The sequence below is a fragment of the Setaria italica genome, chromosome VII (genome assembly GCF_000263155.2).
Source record: "Setaria italica strain Yugu1 chromosome VII, Setaria_italica_v2.0, whole genome shotgun sequence".
Taxonomy (NCBI): Eukaryota; Viridiplantae; Streptophyta; class Magnoliopsida; order Poales; family Poaceae; genus Setaria; species Setaria italica.
In genome coordinates, this window is record NC_028456.1 from 16,066,923 (window position 1) to 16,089,644 (window position 22,722).

General features: G+C 42.0%; 3 protein-coding genes and 1 pseudogene across 3 annotated transcripts in view; all 4 read left to right on the forward strand.

Moving 5' to 3' along the window:
* Nucleotides 1–12,897, forward strand: part of LOC101770617 (ervatamin-B) — a 45,750-nt gene extending 32,853 nt beyond the window's left edge. Inside the window, exon 2 of the mRNA XM_012847243.3 lies at nt 11,993–12,897. Within this exon, the coding sequence (XP_012702697.1) occupies nt 11,993–12,582 (590 nt within the window). The 3' untranslated portion in view covers nt 12,583–12,897. The remainder of the gene's footprint in view (nt 1–11,992) is intronic.
* On the forward strand, nt 2,589–3,921 carry LOC111257830 (L10-interacting MYB domain-containing protein-like). The gene is made up of 3 exons (XM_022827963.1): nt 2,589–2,677; nt 2,847–3,066; nt 3,230–3,921. The coding sequence occupies exons 2-3, from the start codon at nt 2,847–2,849 to the stop codon at nt 3,799–3,801; spliced, it is 792 nt and encodes a 263-aa protein (XP_022683698.1). The 5' UTR covers nt 2,589–2,677; the 3' UTR covers nt 3,802–3,921.
* Nucleotides 10,771–11,241, forward strand: LOC111257828 (papain-like). Its single transcript, XM_022827962.1, has one exon. The coding sequence runs from the start codon at nt 10,782–10,784 to the stop codon at nt 11,238–11,240; it is 459 nt and encodes a 152-aa protein (XP_022683697.1). The 5' UTR covers nt 10,771–10,781; the 3' UTR covers nt 11,241.
* A 4,092-nt stretch (nt 12,898–16,989) lies between the features above and the next one.
* Nucleotides 16,990–18,386, forward strand: LOC111257947 (annotated as a pseudogene).
* Nucleotides 18,387–22,722: the final 4,336 nt, after the last annotated feature.

Consider the following 22,722-nt stretch of genomic DNA (forward strand, 5'->3'; position numbering starts at 1 on the left):
TCGTAGATAGTTTGATTTGTAGAATACGCTAAGATTTGTATCGTATGCTAAGAATCGTATATATACTAAGAATTGTATGTATAGTAGTTATATAAATACTAGTTTGATTCATTTAAATACTAGTTTGAATTCAGTATAAAAAAGTCTCAAGTACTAAAGGTTAACTAAAGGGTACGTACGTGATGCATGAAATTACAGGTGTCATGGGGGGAGCGCCTGAAATTTCAAGCAGGACTTTAGTCCCGGTTGGTTTTAAAACCAACCGGGAGTAAAGGGGCCTGTCCCGCGCCTGGCGTGGCAGGCCCTTTAGTCCCGGTTGATTTTACCAATCGAGATTAAAGGGGGTCGTTAGTCCTGGTTCAGTGACCTGGGACTAAAGACCCTCCCTTCATCTCAATTGTTTTATTCAGGATGAATTTTCGGAAGATTTACTCCCTGCCAACCAGGACTGCGAGTTTTCCACCTTCGTAGCCACTGCTGGGAAGCCGCCATCGGTCATGGTAGCTGTCGTCCGGAGGGGTCTGGTCGCTATCGATGATCTCCTACTCCGAGAGGGACACCAGCTCGCCAGTTGTGATATGGTGCAGGCTGTCGATCGTGGCGAGGAACTCCTCGCTGTTTTCAAGATTTCTCGTTCATGATCAAGGAATGATTATAGCGCAAAATTGGTTGTTTTTTGGTAGAGCACATGCCATGGATAATAGAGGAATGCCTTGTGTGAAGCGTGAGGGGTAAACTGAGATATCAGGAGAGGGGAGGAGAGGAGAAATGTGAACTTTTTTAATGAATTATTATATCTCTACCTGGCTATCATCCGAACTTAGTCTGTCCAAACTATAAATAAAATTGATAAGTTCTATTTATATATTGTTTTCGATCGTCGATTGGACTTAAGAAAAGACAACTTTTTTGAGCTCATACGATACCCACGGTCATCAAGGGACATGAGCATTTTATTTTTTATTTTACTTTATTGCACCTTCTAAAATAACTACTTTTTATAAAATATATGATTTTTGATACATTTAGCTCCTAATAAGGCCCTGTTTGGCATAGCTCCACTCCACAACTCCAGCGACTCCAGCAAAAAAAATAGTCAAACACCCCAACTCCAAAACTCCATGGAGCTGCCAACTCCATGGAGCTGTAGTACAAATGGGGGTGGAGTTTTGGAGCACCTCTTTTACTGCTCCAAAACCCCCTCTTTTGAACCTCCTCGTGGAGTTGGTGGGTAATTACCCACCATTGCCACTGATTACACAAAAATAACGTTTCATTATTTCTTCATCTCCCTCGCGCCTCTGTTATTTCTCCCTCGCGTGACTAGTCCCGCCCGCGCCGCGCATACCTGCGCTGGCGCAACCCTAGCCGCGCCGCCGCCGTAGCCCCTGCCGGCGGCCGTCCACCCCCGCCGGCAGCCGGCCGAGCCCCGCCGCCAGCCGTCCTAGGCCCGCAGCCGGTTTCCTACCCCCGCCCGGCCGCCTAGCTTCGCCTCCCGCCGCGTCTGGACGAGCCCGCCCCCGAAGCCCACCGCCGGCCGAGCGCCCCGTCGCCGAAGGCCCGAGGCCGGCCGCCGAAGCCCGCCGCCAGCCGCCGTGCCCCGCCGCCACCCGTGTCGCCCCGCCGCCGAAGCCCGCCACCGGCCGCAGCGCCCCACCGCCGACCGCAGCGCCCCACCGGCGGCCGGAGCGCCCCACCGCTGAAGGCCTCCGCCGGTTGCAACACCCCACTGCCGGCCGCTGAAGCCCGCCCGCCACCGTCAAAGGTATGAAATCCCCAGCTTTGAGCAATTTTTATTTGATTCATTCGAATGATATTTCCCCATTGAAGTAGTATTTGGATGTGTTTGGAATCTTGATTAATACAGTAGATTAGATAGTTAGATTATTAGATATATGTGTTTTTCAGATGCAGTTCGGTGTGCAGTCAGCAACTGGAGAGGTCAGGGAAGGTGATTTTGTTAGTTGAGCTGAGTCATACAAAAGCTGTTATGACTTGCTGATACATCTAGACATATATGGTCGGAAAGGTGTACATCGGGGTATAGGTCGAGTAGGTTCATGTAGAAATATCCTTTTTGGAATGAGATTATAACCATGCTGTCTAGTTTAAGATGCATGGGAACGGTACATGTAGCAAAGTCGTCAGTCTAGTTCTAAGAATCTTGGAATGGAATGATGGATACTGCACCTGTAGGTTTGTTTTTGTCATTCTCCGTTAATCTGTTGGGTCATCTGTGATCGTATCGAAGTTGTACTGCCATCATCTATTGCGATTAGAGTAAACAAAGTTGAGCTTCTGCCAAAGCTGTTCTTCAAGTATGGAGACTGTAGAGTCTCTGCTGGTAGACGGAATCCAACCAAAGGCCAGGATAGTTATAGCCTCATAACAGTGCTCCTGCGGCTTAACAACACCCTCTTATGATCTCTTTGTTATGACTTCTACTCTTTCTATTGTTGTCACAACAAATATTTTACTAGATGTTAATAGCAATTAACATAGAAACCTGAATTTTGCATCACTGTTCTGACTAATAAGAACTTGGAGGAAATTCGCAACAAAATTTATGATATGTTTCTAATCATTGTCAATTATTACACAGAGCACATATCAAAAACACATCAGGAGGAGATCCCCCGCCGTCCCTGGCATCTCGAGGAGTTCCGCCGGCCACAAGGTATGGCAAAAACTTTTTTTTCATTAACTGAAATGCATCAGGAGGAGTACACCTTTGATTGTGCCTTTGAGGTTGTTGTGTGTGTATGAAATTGATATACTCTAGTGCTGTGTGTGTATAAAATTGATATACTCGAGGCCTTCTAATATGAAATTTGTGAGTTCGATAGATGCCAGAAATTGATTGGAATTCGGAGAACACTCGAGTGTTGTGTGTGTTGTTTGCCGAACAAGTTGAAAAAGGAAATCGGCCAAACACACACTTGAATGCACTTGGTTATGCTGAGGTTGAGAAGGGGTTCAAGGAAAGGACTGGAATTGTGGCTACCAAGTGTCAGATCAAGAACAAATGGGACAAGTTGAAGGAAGATTTCAAAGCATGGAAGAAACTAATGCTAAGGTAAACAGGGACTGGTTGGGATCCTATAAAGAAGACTATTGCTATGGATGATGAATGGTGGAAAAAAGCTAGAGCTGTAAGTTGGTTAAAAAATTTTGCTATATTTTTTTGCATATGTCAAACCTGTTGATAATACTTATAATAATATTATGTGCTTATTTCATGACATTCCGGGTTGTAGCAAGTTCAAAAAGAAAGGCCTTGAGAATGAAGATGAATTAGCCAAGTGTTTTGCTGACATTACTACTATTGGTATTGATCATTGGTCTCCTCATGTTGTGAATGTTGAAGCAACCGAAAATGTTGATGTGACACAAGATGAGGCAACCAATTTTGAGCCAGAAGGTGATGATTTCATTCCTGAAACACAAGAGGAGGATATTGGTATTTCTCCTTCACCTGCGAGTGGCAAGAGACTGGCAAGGCCTGTTGACAGGAGTGGTAAAAAAGCGAAGTCTGGAAATGCATTCCTAATTCAAGAAGCAATAAAAAGTATGGCAAGTTCAGCCAATGAATATGTTTCGAAGAGACATGGAAAATATTCTATTGAGGAAGTGATGGAGGTTGTGATTGCTTGTGGGGCCGGCTATGATAGCAATGAACATTACATGGCATCTGAACTGTTTGTGAAGAAGGAGCAAAGGGAGATGTTCATGACCTTGCCTACTAATGAGATTAGGTTCAATTGGCTTAGGAGGAAGTACAATGATAAATATGAAAAATAGAAATTGGCTTAGTGAGAGTGATGTCATTTGTGTATGCTACTATTTTATTTTTGTCGCATGTGTGGTACATTTTATTTTATTGCATTTTATTTATGTATGACAGTTGTATCTTACATTTCATTTATGTCAATATTCACAGATGTCTTCAAGTGAGTCTGATGAATCTAGTGATTCTGATGGTGAATATTTTTTTAAAATGGTTGAGAGCTGTGGTAAGCTAGCACAAAGTTATCATGACTTATATATGGATAAGGCACCTCCGAGATTTATGTTTTCATAACAGAGTGGAATGGGATGGCTGATGGAGACGGTAAACACTCCAGGGGAGTGCCATCGAATGCTTCGGATGAATGAGGTTATTTTTCAGGATCTTCATGATGTGTTGGTTGAGAGGTACGGATTAAAACCATCGAAGCACATGAATACTCTTGAAATGTTGGCCATTTTCCTATTCACATGTGGTGGGTGTGAGTCAAATAGAAGAGGACAGAATAAGTTCAAACACTCAGGTGAAACCATTAGTAGAAAATTTCATGAAGTTCTAAATTGTGTGGTTGCCATGGCACAAGATTTCTTTAGACCAACAGATCCTAATTTTCGCAATGTGCACAAGAGGATTAGGAATGACAAGAGAGCATACCCACACTTTAAGGATTGCATTGGTGCACTTGATGGAACCCATATTCGTGTGTATTTATCATCGGAAGAACAAGTGAGATATATTGGTAAGACTGGAATTGCAACTCAAAATGTGCTTGCCGTTTGTGATTTTGATATGCGCTTCACCTATGTGGCTACGGGTCAACCGGGTTCTTTGCATGACACTAGTGTATTGTACCATGCATTGGAAGCAGATGTAAATGTCTTCCCACATCCTCCTCAAGGTAAATATTTTTCCTTATGTTCCTTTTCATATTTGTATGCACAAACTTATTTTATTTTACGTATGTGTAGGCAAGTATTATGTTGTAGATGCGGGCTATCCTAATCGTCCGGGGTATCTGGCTCCATACAAGGGTGAAAGGTACCACTTACCCGAGTGGCATCGAGGTATGGAACCAAATACTCCAAAAGAGAAGTTCAACCGTATACACTCATCTGTTCGTAATGTTATTGAGCGGTCGTTTGGAGTATTAAAAATGAAATGGCAAATCCTTTACAAGATGCCCGGTTATTCAATGGTCACACAAAAGAACATTGTTGCTGCTACTATGGTTCTACACAATTTCATACGTGAACATGCTAGCATTGATGTGGACTTTGCTAATTTTGATAGAGATCCTACCTACATGCCTACTATTCCAGAAAGATACAACAAGTATGTTGTGTCTCAACATGCCTCCGATGGATCAACTTCGGAATCAAGCTTTGTGACTATGGACACCTTTCGTGATAGTATGACTACATCAATTGCCCTAACATGGAATTAGTGCAATGATTATTGTAACGACCTTATTTTGGAACTATGAATTTATTTTGAAATTTTAAATTTTTGGAACATGTAATTTATTATTATTTTGAACTTCAATGCATGTAGTTTCATTTTATATTTGTGATAAGTAGTTCAAGTCGAACCAGGGGCAAGAAAGGCAATCTACCCTCAAACTCCTCTTTTCTGGAGCTAGGGACACCCTCCCAGCCAAACACCCTCACCAGACAGCTCCAACTCCACCCAGAGCTGGCTCCACCTGGAGTTCTGGAGTGGAGTAGCTCCACCCAGAGTTGGAGTCATGCCTAACAGAGCCTAAATACATGAAGGGGGATACGCTCTTGGATCCCTAGTTTCTAACTACGATGTGTCTTCCAAAAAGGCGTGACCTCTAATGGGGACAATACAAGGACGTGTAGGTGCAGGCGCATATGGTATCTACTCCTAAGTCAGATCAGGACATCTGCACAAGGAAAAACTCGATGTCCTTGTGGTGCAGTGTTGCTTCACTACTGTCAAGTCTTGCATTGCTGCACATGTTTAGTGTTGTGCCTTTATCATCGTCACACTCTCTGTTTCTAAATTAGAGTTAAGTTTAGCTTTACATTAAGTGAAACTCTCTTAGTTTGGCTAAGTTACTATAAAATTACTAACATCTATGACATCCAATTAATTTTGTTAAATAAATTAATATGATAGTACATTTATTTGTGCAAAATATGCTAAATATTAATGTTCAAAGTGTTAATATATTTTCCATAAACTTTCCAACTATTAGTTCTATATTAAATTCACTATGTAATATGTTTTGACAGTATATATTTATTTTAGTATTATAGGTGCTAAAATATTTTCTATAACTTGATTAAAGTCAAACTTTTGATAAATGTAAGTGAACCATAATTTAGAACAGAGTAATTATATAGAATTTGGAACGAGGAAGTCCTAACAGGCGGATAAAACTTTGAGATCTGAAAGAGAGGCTGAGACACGCGCCATTCAAGTTAAGCATTTGCGGTGCACACGAAAGAAATGAGGAAGCAGCATAACAAAAAATCCGAAACGAATGGAATATGCCTACTTGGTCCTACTTCAGTTGAGTCCTTTGTGATTGACAAATAGTTCCCAAACCTGCTTATTTTATTTGCTCCCGTATATTTCATGAAGAACCTTTGCCAATGTACCAAGTATAGGCAAGTATGCTATTACTCTCTCAACATGGTTTTTCCCTTGCTCAGTACACACAATTCATCAACACCAGTACAGCCGTACAGCACCATTATCTCATATCAAGTGCAGAAGAAGAAAAACACTGTTTCATCTCTTGTCAAAAGAAGGATCAAATAAGGAACGACCGTGAATGAACTTGGCTTAGATGGTTCAAGTCCTAGGCTCGTGTTTTTCTATATTTATTTTAAGAATTAATGGCATTATTTTTATAGGGTAGCTAGTCTCCATCAATATCTACCAACCTAGCTAGTCTCCTACAAACGTCCCATTTACGTTTATAGGGTAGGAAGCACTAGTAGAGAAACGACTTTCCATCCACCCCCTTTTGTCCCGGTTTAAAGTTGGCCCGGGATAAAAGGTTCACCAACCGGGACTAAAACTCAGTCACTGGTGGGAGGCTCACCAACCGGAACCTTTTATCCCGGTTGCAAAGGCTAATGGGAAAAAAAGACTCTGAGAGGCCTTTTATCCCGGTTTGAAACACCAACCGGGATAAAAGACCCCCCCTTTTATCCCGGTTGGTAACACCAACCGAGATAAAAGGGTCAAGAGCCTTTTATCCCGGTTGGAAATTCCAACCGGGATAAAAGGGTCCCCCACGAGTTAATACAAAAGGATAGTATCCCCTACATAGTCAGATGTGGTGTGTAGGTGGGATGGTAAGGAAGCTACGCACGAGGCTGGAGGTTGTGGGTTCGAATCCCACGAACCGCGCACGCGCATATTTCGCGTGAAAAATCGCGTGGGGGGCCTGCCTGGGAGCTCGGGATTTTTTTTTTTTTTTTTTGCGGCGTCGGCGCTCTCAACCCTTTTATCCCGGTTGGTGTTACCAACCGGGATAAAAGGGGGTCTTTTGTCCCGGTTGAGTGACCCGGGATAAAAGACCCCCCCCTTTTGTCCCGGATGGTTTATCCCGGATGCGTTTTCGAGATAAAAGCACCCTACCAACCGGGATTAAAGCTCACTTCTCTACCAGTGAAGGCTTACCTTAGTATGTGTTTCAGTTGATACGTGGCAAGGCACCTGGCAATCTCTCCTGACTCTCCATGCAGCCACACTCACATGGTTGAGATAATAGCGCGATGAAGGATACACTTTAGGTCACTTGGCTGACATGACCCTTGACTAACAAGATGCCAATGGAGAGCTCCTTATCCTCGTTGCTGCAACTTATTTTACATGTACTATTATTACTTCACCGTGTGGTACTATAAAGAATATTTCTAAAACAATAATCAAACATATTTCAAGCTTAAAAACGCTTTTATTGAAAAATATAGATTCTCAAATTACTTATGGACTAAATAATCAATCGTAAAGTCTTATCTGCCATGGTTCTTATTTGGATCAGTCTTAAGATATCAATTTCGATCTATATGGGGATAGATAGGTTAACTCCAACAATCGGAACCGTGAGAGAGATAACATCTCTATCTCATATGGTCATTTTTTTGAACTGTAGGAGATACTCTTCACGGGTTTTATTTAGAACCGTGGAGGAGAAGATGATACGATTCGTTGCTCCAAAAACCGCGAGATTCATCTTAAAGGAATCTTAATTCCAGCTACTATTTGAGATAAAGAGCTTATACGCTAAAATCAAAGTATTTTTCCTCGTGGTAGAGAGAGATCTTTTAGCTAAAACCAGGATGGAACAATTTAGCACATTTGGTAGCTAAATTAGCTTCGAGAATTGTAAGAGATAGATCAAGATGTGCGCCATTGAGGTTAAGACCTTGCTATGCACACGGAGAAATTAAAAGAGGAAGAAGCATGGCAGATGATAAACTGAAATGAAGGAAATATACCTCGAACTATGTACCGACTCGGTGCTACTTCAGCTGAGTACTTGGTAATTGACAAATAGTTTCCCATGCTCCCCTAATTTCATTTATTTGCTCCCGTATTTTTCATGAAGAACCTAGCCCAAGTACCAAAGTATAGGCAAGTATGCTATGGTTTTTCCCTTGCTCAGTACACACCTAGTCATATCAGCATCAGTACTATAGCTGCGCATCACCATGCATAATGCATTATAGCAGATCAAGTGCAGAAGAGGAAAACCACTGTTACATCTGCTGACGATAGATCTACAACCATCGCCGTACCGTGGCACCGGTATATAAATGCGCCCACTCTACTAGCTAGCAGATCCTTTGGGACATGAGCATTTTATTTTTTATTTTACTTTATTGCGCTCCTAAAATAACAAGTTTTTGTAAAATATATGATTTTTAATGCATTTAACTCCTAACAAATACATGAAGGGGGATACGCTCTTGGATCCCTAGTTTCTAAATACAATGTGTCTTCCAAAAAAGCGTGACCTCTAATGGGGACAATACAAGGACGTGTAGGTGCAGGCACATATGGTATCTACTCCTAAGTCAGATCATGACATCTGCACGAGGAAAAACTCGATGTCCTTGTGGTGCAGTGTTGCTTCACTACTGTCAAGTCTTGCATTGCTGCACATGTTTAGTGTTGTGCCTTTATCATCATCACACTCTCTGTTTCTAAATTAGAGTTAAGTTTAGCTTTATATTAAGTGAAACTCTCTTAGTTTGGCTAAGTTACTATAAAAAATACTAACATCTATAGCATCCAATTAATTTTGATAAATCCATTGAAATATGATAGTACATTTATTTGTACCAAATACGCTAAATGAAAGTGAACCATAATTTAGAACGGAGTAATTATAAAGAATTTGGAATGAGGAAGTCCTAATAGGCGGATAAAACATTGAGACCTTAAAGAGAGACCGAGACGTGCATCATTCAAGTTAAGCATTTGTGGTGCACACGAAAGAAATGAGGAAGAAGCATAACAGAAAATCCGAAACGAATGGAATATGCCTTGAACTGTGTACTAACTTGGTCCTATTTTAGTTGAGTCCTTTGGGATTGACAAATAGTTCCCAAAGCTGCATATTTCATTTGCTCCCGTATGTTTCATGATGAACCTTTGAGGAAGTACCAAGTATAGGCAAGCATGCTATTACTCTCTCAACATGGTTTTTCCCTTGCTCAGTACACACAATTCATCAGCATCAGTACAGCCATACAGCACCATTATCTCATGTCAAGTGCAGAAGAAGAAAATCACTGTTTCATCTCTTGTCAAAAGAAGGATCAAATAAGGAACGACCATGAATGAACTTGGCTTAGATCGTTCGGTTCTATTCCTTGCGATGGAACCAAATCACCTCGGTTCAAATCCTAGGATCGTGTTTTTCTATATTTATTCTAAGAATTAAGGGCATTATTTTTAGAGGGTAGCTAGTCTCGATCAATATCTACCAGATATGTTTATAGGTAGGATGGCTTACCTTAGTATATGTTTCAGTTGATACATGGTGAGGCACTTGGCAATCTCTCCTGACTCTCCATGCATCCACACTCACATGGTTAAGATAATAGCGCGATGGAGGATAAACTTTAGATCACTTGGCTGACATCACCATGAATTAAGGATTATAACATCATCCAACCCTGTACCAACAAGAAGCCAATGGAGAGCTCCTTATCCTAGTTGCTGCAACTTATTTTACTTGTACTCCTATTATTACTTCATCGCGTAGTGCTATATAGAATATTTCCAAAACAATAATCAAAATATTTCTAGCTTAAAAATGCTTTTATTGAATAATATAGATTCTCAAATTATTGATGGACTAAATAATCAATTGTAATGTATTATCTGCCACGGTTCTTATTGGGATCAGTCTTAAGATATCAAGTTTTATCTGCCACGGTTCTTAATTCCAGCTACTATTTGAGATAAAGAGCTTATAGGCTAAAATCAAAGTATTTTTCCTCGTGGTAGAGAGAGATCTTTTAGCTCAATTGAGGTTAAGCAATTGCTATGCACATGGAGAAATTAAAGGAGGAACAAGCATGGCAAATGATAAACTGAAACGAAAGAAATATACCTCGAACTATGTACTGACTTGATCCTACTTCAGCTGAGTACTTGGTAATTGACAAATAGTTTCCCATGCTCCCCTAATTTCATTTATTTGCTCCCCTATTTTTCGTGAAGAACCTTTGCCCAAGTACCAAAGTATAGGCAAGTATGCTATGGTTTTTCCCTTGCTCAGTACACACCTAGTCATATCAGCATCAGTACTATAGCCGTGCAACACCATGCATAATGCATTATAGCAGATCAAGTGTAGAAGAGGAAAACCACTGTTACATTTGCTGACGATAGATCTACAGCCATCTCCGTACCGTGGCACCGGTATATAAACGCGCCCACACTACTAGCTAGCTCACAAGGCAGCAAGGCCAGTGATACTAGTTATCACATACACCACATGACCATGGCTACCGCCTCAGCTTCGCTAGTTGTCGCCCTACTGTTCGCCAGCCTCCTGGCAGGCACGGTGTTCGGTGATGATATCATACCCATCATCCGCATACCCTTGTTGGAGCGGTTCCATACCTGGCAGGCTGAATACAATCGCACCTATGCGACCCCAGAGGAATTCCAGTACCGCTTCAAGGTCTACTGCGAGAATGTCAAGTTCATCGAAACCATGAACCGGCCCGGGAGCTCATATGAGCTCGGCGAGAACCAGTTCACCGACCTCACCCAAGAGGAGTTCGAGGACATGTACCTCATGAAGCTCGACGAGGTGGCTTCAGCCCCAGAGGTCATGGGACAGCTCGGCACCATGAACGCGGGGGGCATGTCCGGCGGTGGCAACACCGACGAGGCCCCCAACTATGTGGACTGGAGGACCAAGGGAGCAGTGACGCCGGTCAAGGACTAGTAGCAATGCGGTATGCGAAAACATTTACAGCTACTCCCTCCGTTTATCTAAGTATTTCAAGTTTATGTTATAAAAAATAAAAAAAATATTGACTGAATTATTGGTAAAAAATTGTAAAGTTCGAAACCTGACATGCGTTTACTAATGAAAATGGAGGGAGTATCTATATCTATCACAAACGCTGCTTTCAATTCTAGTACGTCAATACATGTGTTTGCGTAGAAAATTAAGACTGATACTTGTTAGCACATCAATTTGTGAACTGCAAGCGTACGGATCAGTTGTAGCTCTTCTCTCAGAGTATTCCCCAAGATTTATGAATCCGTGAAACTTATAGCATTGTTAGTATTAACTTTGTGTTTGTAAGAGATTCAGATCCAATCTACTAAGCATATACAGACAGATAATAAATAGAGCAAAGGTAACCGATCCACCTAGCCCCTTCCTGGGCCTGTTGATCTTCGTCTTTGTTTGGTTTGACGCTCGTTCAGTACCTTATCCAGAAATATGTTTTTAGATCTAATTTCCTGCAAAAACACGACATCCTCCAAATACGTTGCTTATGTGACAATGATCGGTTTATTAGGTGTAATCAATAGTTTAGGTATTAAATTCATGTTATTATTGAAAATAAATAGGGGTAAAAGTGTGTCAATAGTGAGCATCAACGATAACACCATGTATGTACACGGCTTCATGTCTGGCAAGACCTAGCCATATGCATGTTTGATTCTATACATCCTTGCATGCAGGCTCTTGCTGGGCGTTTGCTGCGGTGGCGTCCATCGAAGGTGTTCACAAGATAAAGACAGGCCGTCTCGTGTCTCTGTCGGAGCAGGAGATCGTGGACTGCGATCGTGGGGGGAACGACCATGGCTGCCATGGTGGTTACCCTAGCTCCGCCATGGCGTGGGTCGCACGCAACGGCGGCCTGACCACTGAGTCGAACTACCCGTACGTGGGAAGGCAGGGACAGTGCAGGCGTGACAAGCTTGGTCACCATGCGGCCACGATCCGTGGCGTCTGGGCGGTGCAGCGCAACAATGAGGCCATGCTGGAGCGTGCCGTGGCGGGGCAGCCGGTCGCCGTGTCCATCAACGCGAGCCGGGCCTTCCAGTTCTACAAGCGCGGGGTGTTCTCGGGCCCCTGCAACACCTCACTGAACCACGCCGTCACGGTTGTCGGGTATGGAGCCGACCCCGATGGCCGCAAGTACTGGATCGTCAAGAACTCATGGGGGCAGACGTGGGGTGAGAATGGCTACGTGCGACTGGAGAGGCGTGTCAGCTCTAGGGAGGGCATGTGCGGCATCGCCATGGAGCCGTACTACCCGGTGATGTGAGTTTCATCTATCCCGTGCTTTCGCACGGTCCTACAACGACGGAGTGTTTAACTAGTTACCAGCTGCCTGCTGATCCTGATCAAGTATGGGTGTTAGCTTGGAGAAGAGTGCATGGAATTAAATAAACTGCAGCTCGCCGAGGATGGTACGGTGTGAGTTGCGCTATGCCGATGTTATCGTTTGTTTGCTAATGTAACGAAATCTCAAAAGCTAATGACTTTTGGGATGCAGTATGTGTTGTTATTAAAGAGAATTAATTATCATCGTTTGCCTTAAAACAGCATCACTGTGATGATGCAAGAGGTTAGTTTGTCAGTTCCGTCTCGGAACGGCCAGAACGTTTTATTTCATCATTGAGAAAAGGTTATGCAAAGTCTTTGCATTCCATTCCTCTCGAACTTCATCTTTCCTTTCCACTGCAGCATCTGTGATTTTTCCCAACAGCTAAGTTTCCGACAGTTACATAAGTTTCCTCCTGCATTTGACATGAAGCCCATGAAGAGACTTCCATCCAAACCTTGCGAGAGAAGGGACTTTCAGTTATGCGATGGTGCTGTGGACAGTCTCGAGGTTCCTTTCGCAGAGGGGACAGAAACACTCGTTAGGCCACTCTCTTTGCAGCAGCCTATCAGCCGTCCAGATCCTGTTCTGCAGCAATAACCAGATAAAGAACTTTCCACTGCTAGACAACTCACCTCTAATTACCGATCAGAACCCTTTAGTACGAGGCGCCTTACGAGTATCGCTATGCATTTTAGTACCGGTAAAACCAACTGGTACTAAACTGCGAGCCACGTCGCGCTGTTGCGGATGGCAGTTTTGTACCGATTAGTTTTAATAATCACTATGCATTTAGTACCGGTAAAACCAACCGGTACTAAACTGCGAGCCACGTCGCGTTGTTGCGGATGGCAGTTTTGTACCGGTTAGTTTTAATAATCGGTACTAAAGTTTATTCCTTTTGTTTTTTTACCCTTTTGTTTTAATTCATATTTGTATCCGATCGTAGCTTTACTAATAATATTATGCTAATATATCAACCTATTGAAATTCAAGCCATTCAAATCATTAACACTCAGTACTTAAGGTCTTAGAGGAACAAGTTTAAATCCATAAGAAAAGGGTACGGTAGAGTACATCCATGCATGCTACATATTTAATAATTTGTTTCGCTTATGTAGATATGCCACATAGCTTAAGCTTAAGTCTCCAATCGTGAAGCCTACAACTTCATCAATATAAGCTAGAGCATGAATTTGTACACTCTCTAGCGCTTCACAAGGACGGTCACATATACTACCATAAATCTCAAACAATGCAGACAATGTCAACTGAAATAGTCTATAGAAAGTGAGATGAGCCTGGAGTTTGAAATCTCTGGTGCGTACCGGGTTTCCATCGGTGTAACTATAATTCAACCCATCCAATACTTGAGCCAGAATCGCATGAAAGCTCATTGCCACAAAGGTTTGACCAAAGACATCCTAAAAGAAGAGAATAACGTGATGAAATTTAAAAGATGTAACATAATTAAAGATAAAAGAATGATTAGTAAGTTCCGTACCATGTCATGTTGATTCAGCTGACAAAACCTTTAAGTAGTCCTAGTCACATTGCTTTCTCCCATCCCGAACACCTTTATTCAAAAATATGAGAAGTCTGGCACAAAGTACGCATGATCCTTAAAAAATTTTATAGGCAGGCCTCCACGATGGTCCTTTCGAAAGTTACCCTACTTGGTGCTAATTGATCCCATGCAATAATTGAAACCATCGGGATGGGCTGTCCTGATACTCTCATCCAGTTGGCCTATGTTTTTCGAACATGTACTTGAAAAGAGATTTTTACTCTTTTAAAATTATGTGGACCAATTCTCTCGGATTGCATTAAAGGAGAAGTACCACCTAGAGCTTCAACAACATCTTTCAGCCATCTAATATTGTCGATAAGCTACATTGTATGTAAGTAAATTTAGGAATTATTCATCTGTTGTAAAAAACCAATTACAAGAAAGAAACAATATTACTATGTTGGAAATTGCTCCTTTACTTCGATCGCCTTTTGACAAGTCAATGATGCGATTAGGTAAGTGAATTTTTGGAGAACGAGTCAACGGTGGCTCCTCAAAAATGTAGTGCCCACAACCACCACGGCAGCCACCTCCACAGCCGCCACCACCATGGTGAGAACTTCCACTTGCTATAGTTAGCCCAAATTATCTAAATAAAATTGTGATAAGATAATTTGCCACCATAAGAATTTATGCAGATGGTGGGTGCCAATGTTTTCCAGGTATCAGCTGCGCATGACGATGATATAGTCCCCTCAAATTGCAGGTTGTAGGCTGACTTAGCTGAGTAAATCCACGAGGACATCCGTATCCCAGTGATCTGATACTCATTCTCAAATTGTAGATTTAGATTCTCTTCTTCCACCAGCCTTAAAAAACTGAAGAATTCAATTAGTAGGTTAAAACTCAGGTTATGATAGGTATTTCCCCAATTTGTTGTCTTTCAGAGCTTCTCCTACAGTCCTGTTCTTGGTATTTCATTCAGTCACAGATATGCTAGCGACATATAGGTTTTCTTCGCTCAACTATTTAAAACTTTGATTAAAAATATTTTTATATGATAATTGTATATATATATATTTGAAATGCCACGCGTTTATAATGAAATCTACTTCTTGAAAGTACAGTTTTGCTATCACGGCGAGATTTTACCATACGACCACTCATCATCAAACTATGAGATACGTGTGCTTAGTCTATTTGTAATTAAAAATTAACTTACCTATATATTTATACACAGGGGCGGATCTAGCGTTGAGGTGGGCGGGGCTCAAGCCCCCCTACCCTCTCTCGGATAGTGAAGCCCCCTTTAGCCTCTCCACGATCTTTTAGGAAGAAGAAGAGAAGGGAAGGGAGAAAAATAAAGAGCAAGAAGAAGGAGCCCCTCCTAAATTTAGGGACTGCATCGGTCAATGTTTACACACGTGGGATTAGGAGGAATTCAAGAGCTTAGTTAATGTGGTGGAAGATAAAGATACAGGCCTTTACTATTATGTGTTTCTGTTGGAGACTTCAGTTGTAACACGTTTTGCACCGTAAACCTACATGTTACAACATATTACTATTATTAAAATTTGATCTCTAGCATTAATTTTCTATTACTGGAAACATCCTTTGTATCACGTTTTAGATCTGGCAAATAAGAATTATGTAGTAAAATAATAAGAATTATGTAGTAAAATAAGCTCTACATTAACGGAGTAATCTTTTGATAGTATTTAATGTAAATCGCGCCAGTTCAGTGGCATATTTTCAAAGCCGGTAAATCTTTCGGTGTCCCGGAACCCTTCTCCCCTCAAAGTATATAAAAAAAATCATTTGCAACAATATATACTACGTATTTCTTGAAGGACGACATTCTAGCTCTTTTGTAACCACATCACGACACGTAGCTATAGGCTTGGTATATTCTTTTAGTAAGATTGTTTCATTACACCCATTTATTTGGCATACAGCATACGACAACGACCATACTAATTGCATCGAGAGATTTCAACCTGTTCTCTGCATGTACCTCGTTGCCTCGAACGTCCATATGCAGGCCAGAACGAGAACGAGGCAATACAATACCGTACACGAGGTAAGAGTCCTTACGGTTACAGGAGGAGCACAAAAGCAAGCTACATCACCGGGTAGAATGATATGGAGACTAAGCCGCACATGCCTTCGACGGCCTTGACGCGCCTCGCCAATCGAACGAACCCTTCCTCGCCCCACTTGTCCCCCCACAAGTTCTTAACGATCCAGTACTTGCGGCCGCCGCTGCTGGTCTCGTCGGCGCCGTACCCGACCAACGGCGACGACGACTTGGTTCATGGAGTTGTCAGGTGTCGCCGCATGGGCCATCGAACATGCCGCTCTTGTAGTGCAGGGTCATGGGGATGTCGTTCACGATGACGGCCACTGCTGCTGCGCCACGGCGGCCTCGAGCGCCTCCTCGCTGTTGGGGTCAACCACCTCGGAGCCGCGGATCTTGGCCACGTGGATGAGCGTCTTGACGTCGCGCCTGCAGGTACCCTTCGTGCTCTCGTAGGGCCGAGGATCCAGTGCGGCGACTGCGCCTGTGGCTCCAGCAGCAACTCGTCCCAGAACTCGTGCACAAGATGGCATTCGCAAGACCAAAATATACACCGACGGTACAGTCAGGTATGGCATGTCAGCTACGGCTACTGAACCTGAGAATTTATCAGCAGCTTTGCAAGATGAAAATTGGAAGAAAGCCATGGATAATGAGTATGAAGCTCTCATGAAGAACAAGACATAGCATTTGGTGCCACCACAGTTAGGGACGAACATCATTAACTCTAAGTAGGTATACAAAATAAAAAGAAAACCTGATGGCACGATTGATAGGTACAAGGCACGTCTTGTTGCTAAAGGGTTTAAACAATGATATGGCATTGATTATGAGGACACTTTTAGTCCAGTTGTAGAAGCAGCTACTATCAGACTTGTATTGTCTATTGCAGTTTCAAATGGATGGAGTCTTCACCAATTAGATGTGCATAATGCGTTTCTTCATGGTCTATTTGAAGAAGTGTTCATGAGTATGAAAGCGAAGCTCAACCAAACTTTGTTTGCAAGCTAGATAAGGCATTGTATAGACTCAAGCAAAGCCCCACGAGCTTGGGTTTAGGCCATCCAAAGCAGATGTTTCTCTCTTCTTTTTCAACAAAGGAGGAATTATTATTTTTCTGCTGATCTACATTGATGATATTACTGTTGCAAGCTCCTCATCAGAAGCTACCTCAACATTATTGAAAGCTCTCAAGTCTGAATTTGCATTAAAAGATCTAGGAGATCTTCATTACTTCTTGGAGATAGAAGTAAAGCAAGCTGGTGAAGCAATTCTACTTACACAGGAGAAGTACACGTCTGATCTGCTACATCGAGCAGGGATGGCTAATTGTAAACCAATGAATACACCCATGTCCAATATAGAAAAGCTCTCAGCTCATGAAGGGGAGCCACTTGGTCCTTCGGATGCATTCATTATAGGAGTATAGTAGGGGTGTTGCAGTATTTAAACTTGACACGACCATATATATCTTTTGTTGTCAACAAGGTATGTCAAAATTTACTTGTGCCCACTACTATTCACTGGAGTGCAATCAAGTGTATTCTGCGGTATTTGAGACTTACAGCTAGTACAGGACTCAAGATTCATATGTCACTGTCTACACTTGTAAGTGCCTTTTCTTATGCAGATTGGGCATGGTGTACAGATGGTAGGAAGTCAACCGTGAGGATTTGTAGTGTTTCTAGGATCAAATCTTATTTCTTGAGTGCTCGTAAGCAAGCCACAATATCTCGATCCAGCACTTAAGCAGAGTACAAGTCAATGGCAAATGCAACAACTGAAGTGATGTGGGTTCAAATATTGTTAATAGAACTCGGTATTAAATCGGCTAGTGCGGCAAGGTTACGGTGTGATAACATTGGTGCTACATATCTTTCAGTTAATCCTGTGTTTCATGCTAGGACCAAGCATATAGAGGTGAACTTTCATTTTGTTCGAGAACGAGTTGCTCAAGGGCTGCTACAGATTCGAGTGGTTTCTACTGTTGGTCAAGTGGCAGATGGCTTTACAAAATGGTTAAATATTCGACAGCTAGAAAGCATTAGGTGCAATCTCAACTTAGATAAGTTGTCATTGAGAAGGAGTGTAAAATATTTAATCTATCTTGTGACACACGTTTGCAACAACCTAGTGCTGGTAGTTACTAGAAGATAGGATAGATATCTCTGTATCTAGAAGATCGGCCAGGTTGTTGCATCGGTGATCTTGTAAACCACGGTGGAGGTGTTTTCCACCCTATATAAACACACACAGAGGCCCAAGAGAGTTCAACACTTTCATAAACTTTTACAAACATTGGCCTTGGCCGTAGCCTCAACCGGGCGAGACCGGCAAAGGAAACGAACGAAACCGAGCCAATCCAGCGGCACCGGCTCCAGTAACTAGTAAGCGGGTTTAAAAAATCACCCGACGACCTTGACCTCCATCCGCAAATTTACCAATGGGTTTATAGAATGGCACTGCCCTACCCAATGGCTAGCTACCTGCTGAGTGCTGCCGATATTGGAGATATAAGTTTAATTTTAACATAGGCGTATTACGTCAACTGTTACCACAGCTAATCTAAACACAATCTATTAGTTGTAGACAGATGGATCTAAATCATAACATGTAAACGGTATATAAATGCATAAACATAATACAAATTGTGTAAGGGCTACCTAAAGAACACATATGACATATGTATTGAGATAAGCACTACTTCCATGTGTAGGTTTATAATAGGCAAAATAGCCAATTTCATCCTTGAACTTTTGGCAAAAGGTCAAGTTCGTCCCTATACTTTTGAACGGGTTAAATTAGTGCTTGAACTTCACTTCTCCGATTCAATTTCATCCTTGATCCTAGCTAGACGTGCCATGTCATCCAGGTCCACGTTAGGGTTTTGTTGCGCATGTAAAAAGTCCAAAATACCCTTCCCCTTGTGTAAGACAACGCCACCCCATTCTGAAGGGGCTCTCCCGTGCAGCCGCCTCTCCCTTAATTTTGTCCATCAATATTTGGGAATGTACTTAAATTTTGGCAGCATAGTATTGATGCTCATGGATTTATCATGAAAAATGATTTCTACTTGAAAGACTATACTTGAGAATGAAGTATTAATCTAAGTTTGCTGAAGAGCATGTCAACTTTGCTTTGTCATGGATAAGGGTAAGGGTTAGTTGTCCTTGCATCTACTCTGATCTCCTGGAGCACTTGTGTGCATACAAGCAGCCAAACAGGTGCACAAAGCCTACGGGGGGTCAACCGGTCTAGGGCTATTGCAAAACTATTGAAACTAGTACATGTGCTCTTGAACAGTAAGCAATACTAGCTCAGTTAAGAAATGCAGGCTACTATGACTGTAGCACGAATATACGAGCCTGCTGGACTGCTTCAGAATGGGGTGGCGTTGTCTTACAAATGGGGAAGGGCATTGTGGACTTTTTACATGCGCAACAAAACCATAACGTGGGTCTGGATGACCTGGCACGTCTATGCGGACGTCTAGTTAGGATCAAGGATGAAATTGAATTGGAGATGTGAAATTCGAGGACTATTGGCCTTCAAAAGTACATGGACGAACTCGACCTTTGCTGAAAGTTCAAGGATAACATTGGTTATTTTGCCTTTATAATAGGGTTACTAGCTCGATGCAGTGCATAAGAAGATAGGAGGTAGCATTGAATGTAGTCGATAAGCTTTTGAGCCGCCGTGCAGTTGCTCTGCTTAGAAACATTCTATCACCCTTCGTAAGAAGGTTTCATAAATCACAATGACAACGGGTCAAAGATATCGCTCACCCTACGTAAAAAAAGAGCCAGTGCGTCGCGGACTTTTCTCTCCCACGAAAGATGAGATGATGATCATCATTTTCTTACTCGTGTTCATCCGCACCGCAGGTTTTGCCGTCAGATAAGATTGGCCTGGCCGTAGTGCGAACCGGGCGAGATCAGTGAAGGATCGGAAGGACCGAGCCAACCGAGCGGTAAGTGGGCAGAAAAATCACCCAACGAGGCGACGACCTTGACCTGAATAAGGAACGAACCACTGGATTTGCAGAATAGATCTTAATTACCTACCTGCTGAGTGCTGACGCAATGAGCAATACACCCGTCCAGGTAAGTATGCTTGCGTTGTGGTGTCTCTCTAATTTTATTGTTCCCTTTTCTTTTCTTTCTTTTCCTTGTTGATGAGAAACATAGTTCCTATTGTTTGCCGCCTGGTATGGAAGTATGGAAATATTGTGTCACACCCAGTTTTAAAACAAAACCAAGTGCTATCTATATGTATGTTAGGATCTAGTTTAATACATATAGTGACATCATTAGTGAATAACAGTAATAGTATCACGTAAAGAATTATAAATAAAAGATTTACGAGTCTATCAGAGATATACAACTTAATCATGGGAACGGGGGCTTCAAACTTCACAAGCGATCAACTTGGGATTGCGTATGCCTGGAACTCAACATCATCTTCAGAAAACTTCACACACCTTCCTCTTCTGAGCAGCAGTGAATAAGAGTGACTACACTTATGATTGGTAATCAGCAAGGCCACAAGAAATAACCAGAATTGATGATTTAAGTCCATCTTCATGTTTATTACTCATGTGAGGGTCCAGGCCTCTCTTGACCATGAGCATGGCTGATATATCAGTTTTACACTCTGCAGAGGTTGTACACTTTGACCACAAGTCTCATAAAAGTTCAGAATAACTTTGGACCCAACCATGCTGTGCAAAAGTAGGCACTTATCACACTACCGAGGTGTGATTGCATAGGGATGCTACGAGACCTTTACAAAGATTCCAAGTAAGGATAGCTCGCTAAGATTTCATGATCAATGCAATGCATAAACCTCTCTCAAACTGCAAAGCTACCATAGAGCAAATCAGACAGAGGGTCGGGTTATACACCAACTACTATCTTCCCCTCTTGCCACTTTCAGGTAAAACTACCACGAATTAAAGTTTCTAATTAATTATCCAAGACAAGAGCCATGTAGTTCTTATGGTTGCACTGTTTTCCTAGGTGGTTCTTCACGTTCCAATTAATGCATGCTTGATATTCTTGTGATAAGCATAGATACAAGGATGGTTAGAGACACTTGCCTTTCTCCAAAAAAAAAGTTACTCTTACTGCTCTTCAGCTCTTGCTCTCTTGAAACTCTTAATCTTGAAATCTTTTGAATAGCGATCCCTCTACTCGAAGCAATCATCAGCACAAGCATATAAAACAACAAACAAGTACAACTAAGAACCATACACCAGTCAAAGAAAAGCTTTAAAAGAGCATATATGTCTCGATTCTAGGATCATACAAACGCAGGAAACGTTGAGAACGGAACTATGGTCAACAAGGCAAAACTATCGAGAGGTTTGATTTATAAAAGAAATAAAAAGACTACATGCTTGATCCATTTTAATTAAATAAAACATGCACATAGGTTATTTCAGAGAAATACCTTATTTGGAATTAAGCAAGTTATATTTAACCATTGAAAACGCGATGAACTTAATCATATTTTATTTGTAAATATGCAAGTACAAGTTATGCAAATTTAACTTTAGAAACATAGGGTATGTATAAGACATCTAATTGAATAACTTTGTATTTCGTGTTTAACTAAACATATTAATACTGAAAATGTATTTATAATATCATTAAGCATATTAATTTTATTTATGAAAACTGATGTATAACTCTAGTTAGATTTTAATTGAAAGAATTATTTCAGATAAGCATTAAGCAACTTAACATTGGTTTATGAAAACCGATAGATAACCTAATTAGCTTTTATTTACAAAGAATACGAAGTAAACATTAATCAAATTGATGTTTATTACGAAAAGTGGTGTATAATTCTAAATAGCCTTTATTTAGAAAAGACACATGTTTATCAGGCGTTAATCAAATTAATATCAAATTTATTTTAAAAACAAAACTTAACGCAACTTGAACGGATTCGGATTAAAACAAAGCCAAAACATAGATCTTATGTGCTAAACAAGATTGGAAGGATCTAGATGTGATTAACTATAGATGACAGGGGCTAATTGAAAGATTTGCGAGACACAACTTGGACAAAGCTCAGGGTTAGATCCAGAAAAGCTCATGGCTTGGGCTGGATCTACAGATCTATAAGGTTCCAGGGAGTTTTGTGAAAAAGGATATAGACTCATAGAAACCCCATAGAAATTACAGGATCCCGGGGTCTAAACTGCAAAACAGGGCCTTCTTCCCCATGGCGCCCGGCGGCTCTGGTGGCTCGAATCGCCGGCGCTGGGGGTCCTGCGGGGCTCAGCCAAGGTGGGGAACAGGGAGAGGAGGTCGAGGCGAGCTCACAGGAGGCCTTACCAGCAGCGGGGACGCGGCATTCCGGCCGGAATTAGGAGGCGGGCGGAGGAGCTGGCGGCCGGTCCGGGCTCCACACGGCGGCGCACGGTGCGGCGGTGGTTGGGCGCGGCTGGGGCTCGTACGGCGGCGCGGGTGGCGACGGGCGCACA

Coding starts and splice junctions, on each gene's coding strand:
- LOC111257830 (XM_022827963.1), top strand. CDS start 2,847: ATGCCAGAAATTGATTGGAATTCGGAGAACACTCGAGTGTTGTGTGTG. Junction 3,067..3,229: donor TTTCAAAGCATGGAAGAAAC/TAATGCTAAGGT, acceptor ATAATATTATGT/GCTTATTTCATGACATTCCG.
- LOC111257828 (XM_022827962.1), top strand. CDS start 10,782: ATGACCATGGCTACCGCCTCAGCTTCGCTAGTTGTCGCCCTACTGTTC.